Consider the following 23,336-nt stretch of genomic DNA (forward strand, 5'->3'; position numbering starts at 1 on the left):
AGCAGAGCTGTAAATATTGTATGTACTAACACTGATAATCTTGCTCATTTTTATTTTTGCATGGCTACTAATTCAAATCTTGTCCTGCAGATGCTGAACAGGAATTAGTCTCAGATGATGGTTCATCTGTGTCACAAATTCAGTCACAAACACAGTCCCCGCAAAATGTCCCTGAAAAATTAGAAGGTATTAAATATAACTTCCTATAAAACGCAAAGAGCTCTAATAACCTGGGTCACTGATTGTTTCATTATATCCTTTAAGGAAGGTGCAGTATAGCCTGCTTTCAGTATTTTAGAAACTGGAATTTAAGTATTTCAGTACGAGATTCTTGCTTCTTACAACCAGTGAGTTCATGAAGCCTGCATCTTTCCAGACTTTACTCAGTTTAAATGAAAAATTGGAATTGATAAGACACATTCTCAAAGTCAGGTGGTCAAAAACTGACCTAGTTAACTATAGTGTCATGGGTGAGTCCGTCTTAGTCATCACTGAATTATTTTCCCCAATAAACATTTTTCCTGTTGTGAAATCCACACAATAAAATCACACATTAATAAAATGGGAGGCAAGTATGTTGTCTATTGCTCCCTGTAACGTAGCTATTATATTTTTTTGTATAATAATGTTCCAGAAGAGAGCCTCTGTTAATACATAACCAACAGAAACAATACAGCATAGTTTTAAAGGTTTGTATTCTGAAAGTTACCCTGCATAGTGGGTGCATCTCCATATGTTGGCCTAGTGCAGGCACAAATAATTCTAACTGCACTTTCGGCTGTTTAGTCTTCTAAGTACTTGACTTACCTGGGATACGAATGGGCTGAGAAATGGACCCCGTGTCCTTTAATGAAATTTGCACACTATTACTGTTGTTTCATTTGACAAAAACACACTAAAGAGCACAGAAGACGGGAAAAACCCACATCTGAGCACCTTAAATTTTGCAGCAGTTCATATCTGAATCCAAACCCAAACTTCATATTCCAGGCCCATTTCTGATTTTTTTGCATAGTCATTGCTCACAAAAATAAGAATAATAATAGTGGAACTCTCCATTTTCATAGAAAACCATGAAGATATGTATGCCCAGAATGCTAACCTCATCTCCACAGAGGTACCTGTTGTGGTGGTGAATGGCAAGGAAGATATGCATGACGTGGAAGAAGATCTCACCCTGCGGGTCAGTCAGTTAACCACTAGTACTGTGGAGAGCGTAGAGATTACAATTAAAACTTCTGAAAAGATTGAAGAGACCCTGTCCCCTGAGGGCTCCCCTTCCAAATCTCCATCAAAGAAGAAGAAGAAATTCCGCACTCCATCTTTTCTGAAAAAGAACAAAAAGAAGGAAAAGGTGGAAGCATAACTGCAGCTCTGTTGCTAAGAGAAGGCATTGCACATTTTAAAAACCACATTTAAGTCTAACATTAACAAAGTAGTGTTAGGGGTGTGCAGTAAACTGGACCTTAACCTATGAACAGAACTGGAAAAGGTTTTACTAAAAACAATCTTATGTTAAATAAGAAACTAATTCATCTCTCACTTAGTGTCCAAAATTACCAAGGGTTTGAAACATTCAATAGTTTCACATAGAGCTACACTGGCAGGTGCTTTAATACTATCGTAGTGAGATCAGATACCATTGTAGTACATTGTTGTGGCAAGTTACACTTGGAGTATTTTGCAGACCTTAAAATCTTCAGCACAGTTGAAGTCTCTAATAGAGTTACTGTTGAGTGATTGTATGAATTTTCATTTTTAAACTGCTGCCTCACTTGGTAATCATATAATACTTTTTTGTATTGTGATTCAGACCATATATTTTGTTTCTGTACCCTGCTTCAGTGGGTGCATATTAACAGCACACCTTTAAATCTTTTAAGGTTAGATTATATAGAATATTATACACTGGCACATATTAGAAGAAAAACTGTAAGAGAAATTTTATTTGGAATTATACAAAATGTGTAAGAAGTCCATTCATCAAAACTTTTTTGCCAAATATTTCATTTTAGTGAAATATAATTTTTGAATACTTCTTTTTTATTAGTTGGAAAAAAAACCCTTATTTTTCAATAAAGGGGATTTTATACACTTAACATAACTTAGTTAAACTATGGCAAAACAAAATAAGATTTTATATGTTGAAATGTTTGTATACCATTTAGTATAAAAGTATTATACGCATGTAAACCAAGCGTCTAACAATAGAGTGTATTTAAGGATGCTTGGTTTAGAGTATACTTAAATATAATTCAGGAATCCAGGGACTCAGCTATCAAAGGATTAAAGCATATAAAATTAAACTGGATTCATGTTTAAATCTTACTGTGTTTTTTCCCTCATGGCATTGCTAATGAATGAAGAAAAATAATCTCTTAACAAAACCAAATGAAGGAAACAAAACTGTTAAAAGGGAAAGTGAAATAGTAAGAAAATAGAATGATGCAAAGAAAGTATAAGTTTGGTGATTATTTTTTATTAAATATATGATATGGATTGTGAGGTATTTTTATTAAATCAGCAAAATCACATTTCCATATTAGAAGTTAAAATAACTTACATGGTTTCACATGGAGATCTACTCTTCTTTCTCATTTTCATTTGAATTTTAAAAGGGTCTTATTAATCTGTGTTGTATCCTTCAGACAAACCCAGAACAAAGTAGATCTTAGTGCCATGAGTAGTGGCAGTAGTGCCGCTTACTCTTTTTTGCTGATATTTTCATTTTTGCTTTTTACTGTATTGTAAAAAACAAGCTAAACATAGAAATTAACAAGGTTTTTTTCTTCTCAAATTTGTCACAGTACATCAGTTATTGCAGTAGCAAATAAATTTAAAAGATCAGTGTGATTCCCAGATTGCCAGTTGAAATATATACAATATATAGATTAAGTATGGCTGGAGAGTGGTTTGGCATGCAAAAATGTTGATTATAGCATGTTCTGGGGCTGGTTAGCTTTGACCGTGTAAGTGTGACAATGCAATGTTGGAATGGATCCTGGAAATGATATTCTAGTTATCACTAAATACTGGAAACAGTGTTTTTAATCTTAGTGGAAACTTCCAGTTGCTTAACTTGGGGTTTGTTTGTTTTTTTTTAAGTTCTACATTATTTGTGTTGTATTACAACATATGTAGAAACAGTAACCTGTGAACTATGCTTTTCATAACTTTTTTTAAAAAAATATCTAAATGAATGCAATGTGCATAAATATTTTTTAAAATGCAACCATGAACTATTTGCACCTTTTGCTAATGCCTCTATTTACTTGCTTTGGCATAAAGAATGAGCCAGCCAACTCTGTGTCCTGTGGAAAATATATAAATGTTATCTGAAATTGCTCATAGATGTAATGCTAATTAATGTTAAATCACAAATAAACAGTATTTTAAATAGATGGATTTTGCACTACAGTCTTTCATTATGTGTTCATTTGCCTGTCAAATGTCATTTTATTTTTGTATGTTACTATAAAGATTACATAAGACAGTGGGTTTTCAAACTGCGGGTCGTGACCCAGTACTGGGTCACAGAATGTAAGGCACTGGGTCATGGTGGCTCTGGTCAGCACTGCCAACCTGGCCTTAAAAGTCCCATTGGCGGTGCTGCCCAGCTAAGGCAGACTAGTCCCTACCTGTTCTGGACACCGCGCTGCGGCCTGGAAGCAATCAGCCCCCATGCCTAGGAGCCGTACCTGCTGCTATGTGCCCCTACCCTAGCCCTGAGCCTCCCCCAAACACGGAGCCCCTTCCTATACCCCAAATTGCTCATCTCTGGCCCCACCCTAGAGCCTGCACCCCCAGCCCAGAGCCTTGATACGCTCCCGCACCCCAACCCTCTGCCCCAGCCCAGAGCCGCCTTCCACACCCTGAACCCTTTATTCCAGGTCCCACCCTGCAGCCCTCACCCCCGCACCCCAACCCTCTGTTCCAGTGCTGAGCCCCTCCCACACCCCAAACCCCTCATCCCCAACTCCATTAAGCATCAACAATTTTCTTCAGCTGGGTCGCCAGAAAAAAGTTTGAAAACCACTGACCTAATTCTAAGGGAAAACTGCCTTAATTATGACTTCAACTCTTCTCCCAGCCTGCCCCTTAAAACCTGCAAGGAAATAACGTGGGCTTTAGAGATTTGGCTAATGTTTCTGTCATTGATTTGTAGGCCACATTGCGGGGAAAAGTACAGTTTTGCCACCAAGACACAGGACTGGTCGCCAGAGTTCTCTTTCCAGCTGTGCCACAAACTTCCTTTCTTTCTCGGGCAAGTCACTCCATCCCTGTGTTCTCATTTCCTTCTCTACAAAACGAGCTTAATAATACTGACCTCACAAGTGTGGTGTGAAGTCCTTGAATGGAAAGTGATCTATAAGTGTACAGTATTCCTGTTTGTTAGGTTATATAGAAATATCTTACATAAATTAGCTTCCCTTCTTTTATGAAACAAAGTAACAAAGAAGGCCATTGCCTACAGTTCTTCATACATAGTGATCTGTGTCATGTTCCAGCAACCTACAGCTTACCTCAAAATCTCTGCCAAGTTGCCAGAGTTCAAGTGCTTTTTATGGCCTGGGCTGCTGTAGAGAGCTGATGAATGGTGTTGAAACTTCCTGTAGCAGACTGTCTTCCACAAATCTGCCTTTGACACTTTCTTTCCATGAAGGCCAAATCCAGGCTCTTCGTAGTTCCAGTGATCGTTCCATGAACTATATCGATCTCAGTCTAGCAGATAAATTGCTGCAGAGTCACAGATCTTAGATTGGGTATCCATACCTGTCATCTTATTATTTATCTCTTGTGCTCAGTCATGTATAAAGACAAAAGAAGGCATGAAATCTGCCCCAAATAGCTTATTCTCTAAATGCTTTTGTTGGTTACTAGGAATCTCCCTTTGTTTCAGGATGTCCATGAACTATGGTCCCTACCTATCTTGTTATCTAGAGCCAAATTCTTCCACAGAGTTACAAAAGAGTACAATTCTGTGACCCTGAACATATAAAATAAGGCAAGTGTAAGTCAGGCACAGAGGATGTGCAGTCCACAACAGTGTTGGTAGGAAGCTAGGAACGCTGAAAAACCCAGGTTGGACAGACTGGTAGGAAAGCTGTTTGTTGGCTCAGCAGACAGCAGAACCAAAGCAATAAGAGAAAAAAGTAACCTTGCCAGCTGTTCAAATCACCATATGCAGGAGCCCTACAGAGGATATCACAGACAGTGCAGCATCACCATAGGGCCTAACATGTGCAATGGAACATGTTTTTAACATATCGAGTACTATTAAATGAATATTGTCAATACTGAAAATCTTGTAACCTTCTTACATGTTAAGTGCTCAAACTATATTGAACTGTTTTACATCCTCCTATTAAATGCTTTTTGATACCATGGCAGGATTGCATTAGTAGAATTTTCCCCTTAGCTGCCCTCTTTACGGCTGGCTTCCCATCACGTGCTACTCTCTCAGAATGTAAGTGCAGTTAGATGCCTTTTTGCACTGCTGCAGATTCCCAGGCCTGTGCAATCAAACTTCATTTCCATCAATTTCTTACCCCAGATGTTTGGTTTATACTTAAACTAGTATGTGTCTTTGACCTTACATTTGTATTTTTTCTTAAAATGTGGGTGCTCATTTTGAGGAGCTATAAAAAAAAACAAATTGGAATCATCAGAGAACCAATGTCAATCAACCTGGAAATACTCCCTTCCTCATGAGGACTTCAGCGGTTTGACTGTGTGAGTATCACTGAGTACACATCACTGCAGCTATGAAATTATAAACCATAATCATGTTTCATGTGTGTTCATCAGATGGGATTTTGGCCTGTACAGAAGGGAAAAGGCTGAAGCTCATTGAATGATCTTCCACGAATTGTATGGAGCCAGAAATCAGTCAGAAGACCAGTCATGAAGGATCTGTAGCCTGTGCCCTTTGAACCAGGAAACTTGAATGAATAAAGCCTATAGTAATTGGTCTCTGAAGTGGCTTTGTTTGCTCTTTCACCTTGATAAGGTATGTAATTCAGTTTAAGTTTCATACCATAATTCCTTAAATAATTTCCATTTAAAATTTTATGGGTCTTACTCAACTTGTCACACGTACAAGAGTTTTGTGCGTTCTGTCTCATGATGTTCAAAATATATTAACATGTGCAATTAAGAATTTAAATAGAGTACTGCATATCCAATGACTTGCAATACAAAAATTTTCCCATTGATTTCAGTGGCAGTGAAATCAAGCCCAGACAGAAGTTATTTTAGATGAGTGTGCATCAGTGTTGCTGTTGCAGTAGATTAGAGCCTTTCACCACTGGAGACTTTAAATCCTGGCTTAAATTGTAAGTGAAAGGTCTCATCTTTGTCTCCATATTTCATATCTACCACAGACTTTGGCAGAATGGACCGTCTCTGCCTAAGGGTCGTGCAGAGAAGTCTGCCATGTGCCAGCCTCCCTAGAAAACACTTCTCAGCCCCTCAATTTCTTGAGCACTAAAAACCAGGTGTGACTGATGTTAGTCATACTACTTAATGTACTACTGGAAAGCGCTCGGATACGATCATAAGAGTTGGTATAAGAACCTATGTAGATTATTGCACACAAACTGTTATAAGAACACTAATAAGATTGCAAAATTAAGTAATCAAAAGTTAGGAATGCTTTTGCAAGCTACACACACACACACACACACACACACACACACACACACACACACACACACACACACACACACACACACACACACACACACACCCCTTGTGCATGCACATTATGACAGTCTTTAATTCCATGATCACATTAATTTTTTTCACAGGACCCCTGCTTCCTTCAGTACACAGGAGGGACCTGCTCTGGGGATGAATTACGGTTATGTGGTGAAAAAAGCTGTTTTCTGACCCCTGCCTTGTTTGCTGCAGAAGCTGGAAGGTGTGTAGTGATTGAGGCAGGGGACTGCAGGAAGAGAGAAAGTGATCTCATAGTTAAAGTAGTTAAATGCTGCCTTGGAAAACTGTGTTCTGTCCCTGCCGTTGCCAGCATTCAGTCACTGGACACTTGATGTTGGACAAGTCACTGGATACCTGAATCGATATGCAGAGGTCAGGTTTGTTGTGTGCGCTCTACACTTCTGCTGCAACTGAAGTCAACGGGAGCTGTGCTTTGAATAGACTAAGTGCTATGTAATGCTAAGTACTCTGAAAAATCAGGCCCTTGGTGTTTCAAATTGGGCACCCAAAATGAGTGGAAACTTTTGACCTTACTCTTGCTGTCTCTCTTCTTCCCTTCTGTAAAAAGGGGATAACATCACCTCATCTCCCAGGGATGCTGGAAAGATAAGTTCATATTTGTGAAGCACTCATGTACTGTAAACAATGAGCATGACAGAAAAGCCCCTAAGGAAACTTAATATAATTCTGTTTTATGCTCTGAATGAGGCACAGATCCTGTGGAAAAAATAGTATGGGATTAAAGACTATCATGATGTATAGGCAGTGCCTGTAATTATCCTGTCTAACGTAACTTTGGTGGTTGTTCTTCTCCATAGGATGTCTAACCCTTTTAAAAAATCCTTCTATACTCTTGACCTCAATAATATCTTGACAGTGAGTTCCACAGGTGAATTATGTTGTGTAAAATGTTTTCTTTTCAGTTTTAAATGTGTTGCCTATAGTTGGACTGTTCCTTTTTTCTTATACTGTCCAATTTACTTTTCTGTAACTATAATTATTTCATATACTTCTATCATGTCCTTCCTTATTAGTCTCCTCTCTAAACTAAACACTCGTAATCTAACCCTGAATTTCCATAGGAAGAGACTATCTTTGGAACTGAGACCAAACTATAGCACAGTGTCTTGTAGCTGAACATGCAAATGGCCATTAGGTGGCATCTGTCAACTTTCACTTTTGAGACATTTGTTCTACATTATTTGAAAGCCATTAGCAAACAGCCTTCAAAGAAAGTATTTTGGTGGAGATTGTGTGGGCATGATTCCAGCTGCGTGGCAGAGAGATGAAAGCAGACATCTGGCTACAGAACTGATTTCATTATCAGTTCAGTTAAAAACCCTGAAATGGAATGTGGACTCTGGGAAGTGAGCTCCATCTTTTTTTATTCAGTTTTTCAGACGATTTCCTCACTTTTCCAACCAGCAACAGGTGCAAAAATGTAGATATGAATATTCTTAAAATTGTACCTTCTGGAACAGAGGATTATATAAGTCTCGTATTCAACTTCCTGCCTTCCAGGAACTTTCCTCCCATCAAAAAACCAAAACATGCCAATATCACCAAAACCAAACCGGTACACGAAATGCTTCTGTTTTGCAATGACTTGAGTTTTTATGATTCTGATGATCCTGTTGGATTGCAATCCAGTGTGTCAGTGTCTTGGCTCACTGGTTCATGAGCTACAAATCATATGTGCACTGCAGTGTACTACCAGTGCTGGTACAGACTCCATCCTTCAGATGTGATGTTAAACCAGCGCAAAATGACCATGAGGTGTGAGCACAGGCACAAAATGTCTTCACATACTATTACTAAGATTTTTAGCATGACAAGAACCCTATTGGGTGTTAGTTGGAAGGTGCATGGTGCATCTTCCAGGTTGGTTGGTTTGTGTAAAAAAAAAAAATATTGCCTTCCATCTTTTTTTAAACTATTGCTTTTGAATTCCAAGTATGCCTTTATGCTTATTTCATGGGACAGAGTAAATGGTAATTCACAACTAGCCTTCAGAGGCCATTCATTAATGTATGCATTTCCTCCTACATGTCTCATTTTCATGCTACTTTGTTCTACTTCAGATTATGTCTACACTACAAGAGCTAATCTGCTGGGCAATCTTGCTACATCACAGTAGTGCCACCACAGGGTTCAGTTTTTTGTCTTTCTTTTCTGGGATGGGACCTACCCATGTTTCTGACTCAGGTGCTGCACCTTGAATTTTAGCAAGGCTGTAGCATAATTCAGTGAGAAGATCCCCCTTCTCACAGCCCAAAGATCAAATCATATTTTAAACATGTCAGGCCACTATTCTGTTGTAACCAGGGGCCTCAATATGGTGGTAGTTATAGTTTAGGTATGACTGGAGAAATCCAGTCACTCTACTAGCCAAAGTGAGGAGAATGACCTTAATCACTTGTATTAATATTTCTAAGAACCTATCACCATATGCAAGTGACGTTCCTGAATTAATCACAAGGCACCTGCCCTCTCCATGCTTACATCCCGCTTAGGGCTGGTCCACACTAAGAAGCGGGGTCGAACTAGGGTACGCAAATTCAGCTACGTGAATAGCGTAGCTGAATTCGAAGTACCCTAGTTCGAACTACTCACCCGTCCAGACGCCGCGGAATCGAAGTCCGCGGCTCCAAGGTCGACTCCGCCACCGCCTTTTGCAGTGGTGGAGTACCGGAGTCGACCGCGGCTCTTCCGGAGTTCGAACTATCGTGTCCAGATTAGACACGATAGTTCAAACTCCGAGAAGTCGAACTCACCGCGTTGACCCGGCTGGTAAGTGTAGACTAGCCCTTAGACTCACTTCTGCTGTGCTGCCTATACTGAATCTTGTTGGTCTGTATATAAAATACCTTTTATTGTTCCCTTGCCCTGATTTCTGCCTGCTTGTCTCTGTCCTTAGATTTTGGGCTCCTTAGGGTGAGGGGTGTTCCTTGGGATCTGGAAAGTACCAGGTATGTTGCGGGCATTGTCTCAAGCAAATAATAAATAGGATTCCCATGTTTGTGTCACTAGCTGGTGAAAGTCCTTATGAGAGAAAGATGATGGACAAGGCAATGGCTGCTCCAGATACTCTCCAGAAGTGGGGAAATTGTACATTTTAACAACCTGTCAATAACCTTTCAAAGCAAGTCAAAGTGGATCAGTCAGACACCTTTTTCACTTGGGATTCAATTATAAATGAAATCAAGTTAGAGGAGAACAATGGCTGGAAGTCAGAACTTTCTTCTTGGCCAGTCTTGCTCGGAATTTTCTTCTTCTTTTCCCAGTAGGCTTCAGACCTGTATCAAAACTGGAGAAGGAAAATCAAAACCGAGAGAGAGAGTCATTTTTATTCTCTTTTGGATTTTATGCTTATACATGAACTACATCACTTTCTGTAGTATGAATGTGCTTTTTTAAATCAAACCACATGATGCCCAAATCTATTGGTGCACGCAAGCTTTTGCTTATAGTTTTTTTTCTTTCAGGCTACAGTACATTTCCCTGGCACAATCCTAGGTTTTATTTAATATAGGCTTTGATAGTACAACCTGTTAAATAAATGAGGTCACTGTAACAGCTTGCAGAGCTAGATGACTCAGGAGTGAGTGTACAGTTGCTGAAATCAGCAGAGGCAGGCACCATAGAGATAAGGTGCTGTTTACCCTGGTGCTCAACTGTCAGTCGTAATCGCAAGTAGTCTGTCCCAGCAAGATAACACTATGGAAAAATGCATCTATTCTTCCTCACTGCTCCAAATATAGATTTTCTCCCCCTACCTGCCAGATACCACCTGATCTGTTGTCAAAACCAACAGTTTCTCCAAACGTTATTTGCTCGTGAAGTGAAAGCAAAGGTCAGAGACGACTGACCGTATCAGAGACCAATAAACTTCTCAGAGCTAAGCTTTCTGAGTCCTCATCCTTGTCAAACAATACTCAGGGAGAGAGACTTCCACAAGCCAATGGGTGAAAATAACAAAGTGGATGGTTTGCTTTTAACCAAGCTGACCAAATATTTACTCAAACAAAAATGTATTTTAACCCATGTTAACACCCAGACCACTGAGGCTCTCTGCTCTTCCCTTCTGAACCACGTGGTTCCTGTTTGTTAGGGGACTAGATGGACCCAAAGGGTTGATAACACAATATGGAGTCTTTCGTTTCCCCGTTACGAGTTTTGAATCCAGCTCAGGTTAGTAGTGATTGAAAACTGTGACTATGTGAACTACGTTAAATGAGCTGATGGCTTCGGTTCCTAGTGGATAATCTACCCACATCAAAAAACCAGCTCCTTTGTCTTTGATGGATACTTGGTTGCCAGTTTCAGCAGAAATGCCAAGGAATGAATGGACCAAGGATTTCCAGGTCAGGAATGTGGCATACAGAAGCACTGGGGCAGTATGGGGAAGCTACCCACTCCCATAGCTGTATTGTGAATAAATTAAAGCCTCAAAGCTGTAGTGCTGTTGACTTGGCAATTTCTCAAATGGGGGCGGGGGAAGTGTCACTTAAACTTCTGATGAGAGAGCTCATATTTTCTGATGCGTCTGTTCTTCAGAGCTTTACCTTAATGCTCCAGCCCCAAGGACAAGGGCATTACGCCGTCCCCATTTTAGCCAGTGGTTCACCTCAGTAGAAAGGTGAAATTATGTCCTGGAGGAGGTAGCTTATAAGAGAGTTTGAACCCATAGATTTCCTCCCCTCACCCTGCCACATCTCAGTTATTTGTTGCCATTTCATCCAGTGATCCGTCAGTTGCGCAGTACTGAATCTGCATGGCTGGACACAATACCTGCTGTCAGTGGTAGCGGAAGCATCAGCTGGAGAAGAGCCAGTGCCCATTCATGCATCTAATTCATGATTGCATGCAGACACCACAGTCATTGGCTAAACTGCACACTTGCTGCTTGAGGAAGAGAACTCATGAGTTTCAGCTTGATGGAGTAAACACTCCTTTGTGCCTCTGTGGCAGAATGCACCCCTGTGTTCACACCCTACACGCTATTGTAATAATCTTTGTACAAAATATGCCTTGTAAGGTACAATTGGAAAATTCGTAACTTACTGGTCAATAATAAACATTATATGTAAAGTTATGAACATAAGCTGAAATCATGACTGAAGTGTGTTCTGACGGGCTGGATCACAGAAACCCTCTTGGGCGCTGCCACCCAATGTGCCCAGACTACTTCTATGCCTGCCTTCCCTGCCAGCTCGGGACCCCAGCACCCTGTCCTGCTGAGCCAGACACGCTCGTCTGCTCCAACACAGACCCAGGGTCTGAATTACTTGCCCCAAAGCTGCAGGTTTACCTGAAAACAGCCCACAGAAGTGCGCTTGTCTTTAGCACTCAGATGCCCAGCTCCCAATGGGGTCTAAACCCAAATAAATCCGTTTTACCCTGTATAAAGCTTATACGGGGTAAACTCATAAATTGTTCGCCCTCTATAACACTGATAGAGATACACAGTTGTTTGCTCCCCCAGGTATTAACACATACTCTGGGTTAATAAGTAAAAATTGATTTTATTAAATACAGAAAGTAGGATTTCAGTGGTTCCAAGTAGTAACAGACAGAACAAAGTCACCAAGCAAAATAAAATAAAATGGGCAAATCTATGTCTAATCAGACTGAATACAGATAAGCTCACCCTCAGAGATGCTTCAGTAAGTTTTTTCCTCAGACTGGACACCTTCCAGGCCTGGGCACAATTCTTTCCCTTGGTACAGCTCTTGTCCCAGCTCAGGTGGTAGCTAGGGGGATTCTTCGTGATGGCTCCTCTCCTCCCTTTGTTCTGTTCCACCCCTTTATACATCTCTTGCATAAGGCAGGAATCCCCTGTCCCTCTCTGGGTTCCCACCCGCTCCCTCTCAATGGAAAGCCACCAGGTTAAAGATGAATTCCAGTTCAGGTGACATCACATGTCACTGCAAGACTTCATGGCCCACTTGCCAGCACAAACCTATACAGGAAGACTTACAGGTAAAACACACCTATCTGCAGACAATTGTCCTGGTTAATGGGAGTCATCAAGATTCCAAACCACCATTAATGGCCCACACTTTGCATAATAACAATAGGCCCTCAGTTATATTTCATATTTCTAGTTTCAGATACAAGAGTGGTACATTTATACAAATAGGATGATCACTCAGTAGATTATAAGCTTTGTAATGATACCTTACAAGAGACCTTTTACATGAAGCATATTCCAGTTACATTATATTCACTCATTAGCATATTTTTATAAAATTATATAGACTGCAACGTCACATGTGTTCCCCAGACAAGTTTGGGGAATGAGTAAATCTGTTGCTCAAAAAAAAAAAAAAAAAGGTTGATGCCCCAGCCAGGTGTTACCAATGCTGATGGTCCATCACCTATCAAGTGGCCATTCTTTGGCCAGGAAGCGGGACAGGAACAAACAGATCTGCATCTTAGCAAACAACAGCATAAACCTCTCCCCCACCAGACTCCTTGTCTCCTTGCTCAGCTGGAAAGAACTTTATCTGGGGGTCACTCTCAGGACAATGCATTTCAAAGGGTGACTGAACTATAAAAGTGAGGGGCAAAAACACGCCAAGTTATCTTTCCGTACCCATCTCTCTCTCTCTTTTCACCTAAGAAGAAAAAAAACAACTGTTGGACTTTGGAAACAGATCCTGGCCTCAGAGTTTGGTCAGCAGTGTACTGAAAATATGTGGTAAGGGATTTCATCTTGAACCAAGTCTGGGTTAAGTTCAGGAAACGTTTTATCTTTATTTATAGATAATGGCACAGAGTACACTTATAAAGTTTGCGGATGCTACCAAGCTGGGAGGGGTTGCGAGTGATTTGGAGGATAGGAGTAAAATTCAAACCGCTTTGGACAAACAGGAGAAATTATCTGAAGTAAATAGGATGAAATTCAATAAGGACAAATGCGAAGTCCTCCGCTTGGGAAAAAACAATCAGTTGCACACATACAAAATGGGAAATGACTGCCTGGGAAGGAGCACTCCGGAAAGGGAGCTGGGGGTTATAGTGGATCACAAGCTAAATACGAGTCATCAGTGTCACAATGTTGCAAAAAAAGCAAACATCCGTCTGGGATGTATAAGCAGGAGTGTTGTAAGCAAGACATGAGAAATAATTCTTCCACACTACTCTGCGCTGATTAGGCCTCAACTGGAGTATTGTGTCCAGTTCTGGGAGTCACAATTCAGGAAAGATGTGGATAAATTGGAGAAAGTCCAGAGAAGAGCAACAAAAATGATTAAAGGTCTAGAAAACATGACCTATGAGGGAAGATTGAAAATATTGGTTTGTTTAGTCTGGAGAAAAGAGGACTATGGGGAGGACCAAGGTTACAAAGAGGAGGGAGAAAAAATGTTCTCCTTAACCTCTGAGGATCGGACAAGAAGCAATGGGCTTAAATTGCAGCAAGGGATGTTTAGGTTGGACATTAGGAAAAACTTCCTGTCAAGGTGGTTAAGCACTGGCATAAATTTGCCTAGGGAGGTTGTGGAATCTCCATCACTGGGGATTTTTAAGAGCAGGTTAGACAAATGCTGTCAACAGGGCCAGTGCAAGGATATTTTGCGCCCTAGATGAAACTTCCACCTTGTGTCCCCCCTCCGATGTCCAGCCCCCACCTTCCTACAGCCAAGTTCCCCCCAGGGGCCCAGATGTTCACAAAGAGCAAGGGGTATGGGGGGGAGCTGCAAAGAGGGGGGTCATATGGGGGCTCTTCCAGGGGGTGAAGGTGGCAGAGAGGGGGGGTGCATGGGATTGTTGCAGGGGGTGGAGGGGGCAGGAATGTAGTGACAGGGAAGAGATTGCACGGAGACAAAAGGGGCTCCTTACAGGGGGTGCAGTGGCAGGGAGGGAGTGGCACAAGGGAGAAGTGAGCCGGAGGAGGTTGTTGCAAGGGGCTGGCAGGCGGGGGGGGTGTCTGTGCCTAGGGTTGTTGCAGGGGGGTGAAGGTGGCAGGGAGGGGTTTGCACAAGGGAGGAGTGGACAGGAGGGAGATGGTAGGCAGGGGCGGGGTCCCGAGGTTGATGCAGGGGTGAAGGTGACCGTGGCTGGCTCGGGGGTTGCCAGGTGGAGGTTGTCCGAAGGCAAAAGTGGCAGGACAGGGTGGATTGTTGAGGCGGTGGGTGCACGGGAGATAAGGTAGCTGGTCAGTGGGTGTTGGAGGGGGTGGTGCTGGCTGGGGGAGGGGTGCCCAGGTTGCTCCCACATACACCATTCCCCAGCCCACCCCCCGGCGCTCCGCGGGCCCGTGCGGCTCCCTGCAGCCCGGCTAGGTACCTTGCAGGCGGAATAGACACCCAGCTTCTCCACCCGAAGAGCAGAGTGCAGCTGCGCCTTCTTCCGCGGGCCGAGCCGGCCTCCCCGCCGCCCCGGGGCTCTCAGCGGTGGCACAGGCAGCCAGCCCCCCCACACCCGAGCCTGCTGCCCCCTCTATATCTAACCCTCACCCTCACCCCAACCCCCCATCTCATTACACTAGGGCAGGCAGACTACACAGGCCTGCCTACACTCGAAAAATGTGTTGTCAGCTCTGATGACATCACTGTAATTCAGTGACATTGTGTGTCAGATATTCCTTCCCTGTGCAAACCATGCACATGCAGTGTCTGCCAAGGCACTTCAGGAAACTGGCTCTGCAAAAGCTGCTGCCTCAGGACTGCTCTTTATTTGTATTTATTTATTTATTTTTATATACATTGCTTCTCCTCAGACTGAAAGTTAAGAGAAAAAATATTTTTTTCTTTTTAATTGTATGAGAACTGTGTGTATCAATACAAAAAAAAAAGAGAGAGAGAAATTAGGGGCTGAATTAGCAGCTGGCATGCAAACAAAAGCTTTTCACTCCAGTTGCTTCTAGGCCCGACAGTTTTCACAGTTGACATGTGAGTGTCTCTTCAAACCGACTACATTTTTTTCACCATTAAAATGCTGCCAGAGTTTCTGAGCAGGTTTTTGTGATTCTAATACTGGGTGCAGTCAATGGCTAAACAGTTAAGGCCGGATTCTGCCCCTCATTTACACCAGTGTGCTGTAAATCCAGAGTAACCCCGTTAAAGCCAGTGGAGTTACTCTGCCTGTACACCAATGGAACTGAGAGCAGCGTTTAGCTCCCGGTTCGTTGGCTGTTTCTTGATTAGTTCTTTCACTTTGGACTCATGTTTGAAACCTCAGACTCTGACCTAGATCTCAAACTCCTGCTGTACCAACGTTATTGCATGAAAATGCCCTTGGACTCTGCTGAGCTAGTATTTTGCTAAACTCCAGCAGGAGTTTTTGTTTGAAAGTCTTAAGGGCTTTAATAAGTGGATTTGTTGGCCTAAACTGTGTGCATGTGAGGCACATGATATTCTGCTCTTGAACTATTGCTGTGCATTGGCACACAGCTAGCACTGATTGGGTGTGAGGAGAGATTCACCCCCATCCTCTTCATTGTTTCATTGTCTTCCTAGTTTTTAAGTGCATGTTATAAGTCAAGGGGATCTAGGTAGTAAAGGGATGCAAGGGAGATGGGTCAACTGCTCTGAGGTGTAATTCCCAGGTCTGCCATAGGCTACCAGTGTCACTTAATCTCCCGATCTGTAAAATGGGGATAATGATTAATATTTGTGTTACTCACATCTGGAGGCCCTACCAAGATTCCTCTATTTTTTCTAGGAGCTCTATGAACGCTCTGTAAGAGACCATCTCTGCCACAAAGAGTTGACAATCTAAATAGACAGGCTAGTGGGTGGGGTGAGCCTATTTCACTCTCCTGTATCTGCAGGGGCAAGAGGAATAAAAGCTAGTTTGTGTCACCTGACCCAAGGTGAGCCAAGAAAGTGCCTTTACATAGTCACCTTGCTGAATACAACCTCCCTTTAAATGCCTGATTTTTGCATACCTCTCTGGAGTCTCTTAGAAGTGGAAAATGCAGAATGCACTGAAATGGTTGCCGTAATAAGGGCCAAACTAAAGCAGATGCTCCCAGCACTTGCCAACTCACTGCTGTTGCATCCATGCACTTCACAATATCCCACACGCTCAGGATAGGCTCCTTAAGCCTCCCAAACAAATGAGATCACTGCAACAGCAGATCGCTGCCTTTCACCCAGTCCTTCTAGCGTCAGAGATCATAACCCCTTTGCTTCATAAGAGGCCCACAATGGGCCTTTTCATAAAATATAGGAAGTCAGTGACAGAGAATAAGCAAAACACAAACAGTTTGGGTTGCGTTTACGGTTTGAAGGTCTCATGAGGATCAGGTTTCACAGCTAAAGTTCTGGTGAGTGAGCCCCACTTGGGGCTAGGGAAAGGGTGATTGTTGTGGATGGCTGATTTTCTATTTCCAATGTATTGAGACCAGCTAATTGACAGTTAGTAAACATGCCCAAAGAACCTTGGGCCCTGTGTGTGGATGAGGGGCAGGGGGGTATCGCTAAAGGAGCAGATGGCACTCTGCCATGTTCTGTATGAGTGGCTCTGTATCTTGTCTAGCTATCTACATTAACCTTGCAGCAAAGTGCAGCCTTTACATCCAAACAAAGACTGCATATGAAGGGGAGAGGAGTGGGAGGAGGATGCTACTCTGAACTTTGTGGCAGCCAGATGCAGGTGAAGGCACATGTACGTGGTGGGCATTAGCAAGCTATGAGCAAAAATTCCTTTTTTAAACTCTGGCCCAAAAGAAAATCCTGCAGGTTGGCTTCTGGGTCTGTCTCTTGGGGGAGCATACTTTGGCTTGGATACGTATCTGGTATCTCATCTCTGCTCTTCTTTTCTCAAGAGTGCTACTGGACTTTTTTCAGGCCTACGTTTGTAGTGCTCTTTATTTTCTCCCTGCTGTCCCCCTAAGAAAGGCCGAAAGTTCTAATGACAGCGCCAGGGCTAGCTCTTGAACGTCATGCACGTTCATGTTTAGCACAGTGAGGTGTAAAAGAGAGCCGGGGGCTTTTAATTCCCATGCCAACTGCCACTGCCATGGCTGCTGAATCTGTTACTATTCTAGGAGAGATTTCAAAAAGCTCTAAGGGATTTAGGACCACAGACCCCATTGACAATGAACAGGACTTGTCCTCCTAATTTCCTTAAGTATTTTTAAAAATCCCACCTCTAAACTATAATAATAATAATTAATAATAATAAATACCAAATTTCTTATATAGTTCTTTAGACAGGGCTGGGACTATAGCTGAGGTCACTCTAATTTGCATGTTGTTCTATTGGCTGAAGTAAGTATCAAGAGGGTGACAGCACTGTATGTGTGTTAAGAGTTTTTTCATTGGCAGATGAACTGTCACTGCTCTTTAAAAGTTCCACACCCACATGCTACCTTTGCAGCTTTTCCTTGTGACAAAGCTCAGAAGGGAGTTCCATTCCAAAGGGACAGATCACGTTCATTGGAGCAGGACTCCAACTGAGCAAGGTGAATACCTCCCTCAGGAATAAGGGGGGAAGCATCAGTTGGGGGATATGAGACACCCACACCCACCCCTGCAGGTATCTCCCCTTTGTTCCCCTGCTTCCATTTAATTATGTATTCAAAATTAATTAAATTGTCAATGAGGAAAAAAATTAAGGCACCTAAACAACCTTAACTCTGCCTTGTAGTGATACTATGCAATAGCTATATTATTATGATTAAGCATTTTATTGTCTGCAAGCCCATATTAGATTAAACTGACTTTTGAAGCAAGACCAGGGTTCATTTTTCTCTATTTCTCTCCTGGTGTCACTGCAGGGTAGATTTAAAGGTGTTTGGGTGCCTTACATGAGTATTTCCTCCACCTGTAAAATCAGGCATCCTTAGTACCATGAACCCAATCATATGGACCTTAGAGAGAGAGAAATTACAGCTAATACATTTTAGAAAACTCTAGAAAGGATCTATGCTGCAAAACATCTGTTAGTCTATAAGGTGCCACAGGATTCTTTGCTGCAACCACATTATTGGGATTTTAATGTTCAGTATCTCATGATTTGCCAGGGCTAGGAATACAGACAGATTCCTACTTCCTTGTCCGTGATATCTGTTTGTAGCTAAAATGGATCATGGAGTTTTTAGCGTGGCACTTAATCATCAAGGACTGTTGCCCACCCAGTACCACCAGGTAGTGTAATTTGGATGAAAATAAAGATACGTGTTTCTGGCAGGTTGACTTTTCTGCAGTAGTGGTAGCTGTTTGGAAGCATAGAGTACAAGTGATACCCCAGGCAAATAATAAATGTCCCTTATCACATGGCTCTGAACTTTCTCATGTGAGAATCCTTTCACATAACATGGTGTATATATGTAAATGTTGGCAGTGTGTGCAAATATAGCCTTTTGCCCAAGGATCTCAATACTTTTGTAAAAGTTGGTACATGTATTATCTCCATTTTATGGATGGGAAAAACTGGGCGATGGAGAAATGAAGTGACTTGCCCAAATTCAAGCAGCAAGACAGAGAAGTTCGAAATAAAAACCCCAGAAACTTTAAATCCCAATTCTGAGCTCTAATGCCAGTAAATTACATTGCTTTTGTGTTGTACAATAAAATATATTGTATGTTAAATCTTAACTACTCTCCTGTATGTGGGTATACAACAATTTCTCACATAGACAATTATGTCTTACACATTTAATTGTAAGCCACTGACACTGAAAGCCTCCTTTCCCCGACTGTTTTTTATTTTCAGCTGTAAAATAAAATTAGAGTCGGGGCACAGATTTTTTTTTTTTTTGTTCAAGCAGTGTAGGACGATATTGTGCAAATACTTACAGATGAAATTCATAGATAAATAGATTAATAGATTCCAAGGCCAAAGGGACCATTGTGATCATCTAGTCTGACGTCGTGTATAACACAGGCCATAGAACTCCCCATAGATAATTCCTGGAGCGCATATTTTGAAAAACATCCAGTCTTGATTTAAAAATTGACAGTGATGAATCCATCATGACCCTTGGTAAATTGTTCCAGTGGTTAAGTACTCTCACTGCTAAAAATGTAGGCCTTATTTCCAGCCTGATTTTGAATCTTAAGCAGAAGTATGAATCACTATCTGAAATTATAAAGCTACTGAAATGTAAGAGTAATAACCATTCATTTCTAGCCCTCTACTCTTCTCTCTTCTGGTATATTCTCAAAATAATTTCATTCTCCTTCATCTAGACTAGTCGATCCTTCCTGGATTTGATGAATCTGGTTACATCCTGACATTACCTGAAAGGAGCAACTTGGGAGACGTTGTTCTGCGTGTGTTCGGGTAATTTGAGAAGCGAACCTATCTTTACTCAAGTGGCTTCTGATAGCCAGATGCTACTTGGGGCTTACTTAAGCTGTACTGAATGTGCATTAATTCCTAGGCTGTAGGTTCCTTTATGATTGAGAGATCCTGACTGTCCAGTATGAGGATGGAAACCATGAAGAGCTTTGCATGCTGACTAGTTCTGTGCCATCAGGACAGCACAGCACCATGCATACCATTTAGTACTGAAAGAGCAGCTATATGTTTTGTTTTCATTGAATCTTTATTAAAATTCAGCAAGTACCACAATGCAGTTTCTTTCTTTTCTGTTATGTTTTTAAACAAACAGGGTGTGGGAAGGAGGGAAATGTACTTGTCAGTTGTCCTACATCAGCCCTTTTTAGATTTAAATGCAATTCACAGCTAGTAACGAAGTCTGATTGTTCTTGTCCTTTCCTTTCAGTCTTGTCCCCCACCATATAACTTAAACTGGAGAGACAGTGGCTTTTAAATTCTGCCAAAATCCTAGTTATTGTCTGAGTGGTGAAGTGGAAATGTTAATTTGATTATTTATATTATAAATCGTGTGTAAATGAATACTGTAGTCTAGATAATTTAAAAAACGTTTCCCATGCCATAATAATTACATTACATACAATATATTATATGGCCCCCACCCACAAACATGTATATGGATGGAGCAGAGGGGTTGTGCACATGTTCGTGTGTGTATATATAGTGATAACTTCTTGCTAAATGGGAAATTGGATGTTAGCAAGAGACAGCAAGCAAAGCAGGCTAATAAAAGAGAGAAAATTTTTGCCCAAGGAACCAGTCTGTTTTACAAAGGGGATCAGCACCTTTAATCTGCATGACAATAATCTTGTCTGAGCTCTCCCTTGACCCTGCTGAGTTTGTGAGAGTATCCCAAGCACTTGCGGACACAGTGCAGTGCATTTCAGCTGTGGATCCCAATACATCTGCAGCCCCCTACCATCTGCACTCATTGTCTGCTCTGCGACCTCACCGCGCATGCATGGCTAAGCTAACGAGTTCTCACTTTGTGCTAAATCACATGTGTTGGCTTTAAAGGAGACCACAGTACAAATGGCCCTTTTGAATGAGCACCTTTTTAAAATGAAATTTTCTTTACAGCTGTGAATCGAGCTGACAGCCCGACAGAAATATATCGCTTTTAGATGGAACCTGTTTAGGAATGGGCAAGAAACAGTAAGATAGATCACAGTCGAGGATCAGAATTTTTTTTGTTTTGCCAATGACACGGAGATGCTGTTTTGGGGTTAATGAGTGGGGAATTAGTTTTGAAAATTGTTCTATTTCTGCTTGGGAAATGTCTAGAGAGACAAAGTGGGGGAGGGAATATCTTTTATTGTATCTACTTCTCTTGGAGAGAAAGACAAGCTTTCGAGCTTACACAGAACTCTTCCTCGGGTCAGAGTACGCTCCAAAGCTTGTGCCTCTCACCAACAGAAGTTGTATTACCTCACCCACCTGGTCTCTAATATCCAGGGACTGACTCGGCTACAACAGCACTGTGTACAACATGGAAAAGGTCTGTCACTTCTGTACTGTTCGGGGCCATCTTTCTGTTATAGTAAATCCTCTTGGTCAATTCACTCTCTGCTCAAAGCTTAGTCTTAGAACAGACTTGTATAATCTTCATAGTTAACCATATTAATGCCACTTTTTCTAACATTGTCCGAAGTCCATCCTGAATGTCGGTGTCCTAAAACGACTAGGATTCATCTTCATAGATTGTAAAGATCTCTCAGAGTAGCGTTCTGAGCGAGGGACCATCTTTTTGTTGTTTGTCTGTCCAGTGTACTGGTCCATGGCTGAAGCCCCGGCCCTACTGCAGTACAAGTAATAAGTAGGAATAATAGCATGGTCTAGTGACTTGAACACAGAGCGGGAATCAGGTTCTAACTTTCCTGTGCCATTAACTGTATGAGGATTTGGGCAAGTCACTCATGGCATTGCCTCCACTAGGACTGGGACTGGGCTTTGAATGTGTGTGTGCATTTTGCTACCTGGATATCGTGACTAATACTGTAAATCCTGGTCCCGCAGTCACATTCACATGTGGTTAATGGGTGGGGAATTACTTTTGAAAATCGTTTTACTTCTGTTTGGTGTAGTGGTTCAGTGGTCATCCCTCTCCGTCAGGCTCAGAGGGAGGCCACTCCACTTCACTATGTCAAACCGCAAGCAGTCAATTAGCAGGCATGGGCTCTGGCCCTCAGGTCAGGCAGAGTAGCACACAGTCTATTGTCCAGCCTCTGGCTTGGGCAAACAGCAATTGACAGTCTAGGGGTTCTGGCCCTCTGGGTGGGGCAAAGCAACAAGCAATCCTGAGGTGCAGACTTCGGGCTGAATCAGACAGCAAACACAGTCTGGGGCTTTGACCTTCTGGCAACAAGCCATAAAAAAGGCACAGGCCTTCCAGCCTAGGGTGACCAGACCACCTCCCCAGGGATGGGGTTAGTGATAGGGGGACCTGGGCCCACCCTATTCCACCGGGTCCCAGTCCAGGGCCCTAACAGTGGTGGGTGCTACCATCAGTGGGGAAGTCATTGGAACATGTTGACTCATTTCCCAGCAACACCACTGGACTAATGACTGGTTCCCCTGGGCCACTTCTGACCCCCCTTCCTTGGTGTGGCTCCATAATTTTTGGGTCCTCAGACTTCTTGGAGTAAACGGTAGACGGAAGTCCCAGCAACTCCATTCCACACTAGGTCTCCTCCAGGGGCAGGGTGCTGCACAGCTCGGTCCCTGGTCTGGAGTTCCGCAGCGAGGCAGAGATATCTGCCTCCTTCCCTGGCTCCAGCCCAACTGAGCTGGAGGACCCGCCTCTTATACGTCCTGTCCTGCCCCTTTGCTTCTGTTGCAGTGGGCGGGACTATCTTGGCTCCACCCACCAAGGGCTGTGGAGTGGTTACTCCCCATCAAGATTGGAGGGAGGCTACTGTGCCTCTCTACACTTGGAAAATGTCTAGATCAGGGGTTCTCACAACAATTTTTTTGGTGGCCTCAGAATGCGGCCGCCATCTCTTGCTGGTGGCCGCTCTGATAATTTTTCCTAAAATACTTAATTAGCTTTAGAAAAACAAATAAATATGCACCTATCCATGTCCAAATCATTGTAATTAATTTCATCATCATCATGTCCCTATTACACTTCTGGCATTTAGGGCAGTGACAAAGCTCCTCCACTCCTGTCTGTTTCTGGCAAGTCTTTCAATGCTTCCCCAGCTGTGCCCCAGGTTTTTCAGCTTGTCTTCCACAGCTCTTCACCATGTTGTTTTCAGGCGGCCTCGTTTTCGCTTGCCTTCAGGTGTCCATCCTGTTGCTACTCTGGTGATGGAATCAGT

The 23,336-nt window shown here is 42.4% G+C and overlaps 2 protein-coding genes and 1 long non-coding RNA gene across 16 annotated transcripts in view; 2 read left to right on the forward strand and 1 right to left on the reverse strand.

The window, feature by feature from the left end:
- Positions 1–2,401, forward strand: part of ADD3 (adducin 3) — a 169,135-nt gene extending 166,734 nt beyond the window's left edge. For 11 of the 12 annotated variants that reach the window (XM_039547929.1, XM_039547931.1, XM_039547933.1 and 8 more), the window contains 2 exons: positions 91–186; positions 1,068–2,401. In XM_039547929.1, coding sequence (XP_039403863.1) covers positions 91–186; positions 1,068–1,366 — 395 coding nt within the window. In that variant the 3' untranslated portion in view covers positions 1,367–2,401. The remainder of the gene's footprint in view (positions 1–90; positions 187–1,067) is intronic. The other variant, XM_039547939.1, reaches the window with a different exon arrangement.
- Positions 2,402–9,533: 7,132 nt separating this feature from the next.
- Positions 9,534–23,336, reverse strand: part of LOC120409435 — a 64,553-nt gene continuing 50,750 nt past the window's right edge. For all 3 annotated transcript variants that reach the window (XR_005601297.1, XR_005601298.1, XM_039547532.1), the window contains one exon: positions 9,534–10,027. Coding sequence is in view for 1 of the 3 variants with exons in the window: in XM_039547532.1 (XP_039403466.1) it covers positions 9,922–10,027 (106 nt within the window). In the remaining 2 variants the exon portion in view is untranslated. The remainder of the gene's footprint in view (positions 10,028–23,336) is intronic.
- Positions 18,017–20,244, forward strand: LOC120409436. The gene is made up of 3 exons (XR_005601299.1): positions 18,017–18,210; positions 19,866–19,959; positions 20,060–20,244. It is a non-coding gene; the product is annotated as an uncharacterized LOC120409436 (long non-coding RNA).

Source organism: Mauremys reevesii, linkage group 7 (genome assembly GCF_016161935.1).
Source record: "Mauremys reevesii isolate NIE-2019 linkage group 7, ASM1616193v1, whole genome shotgun sequence".
NCBI lineage: Eukaryota > Metazoa > Chordata > Testudines > Geoemydidae > Mauremys > Mauremys reevesii.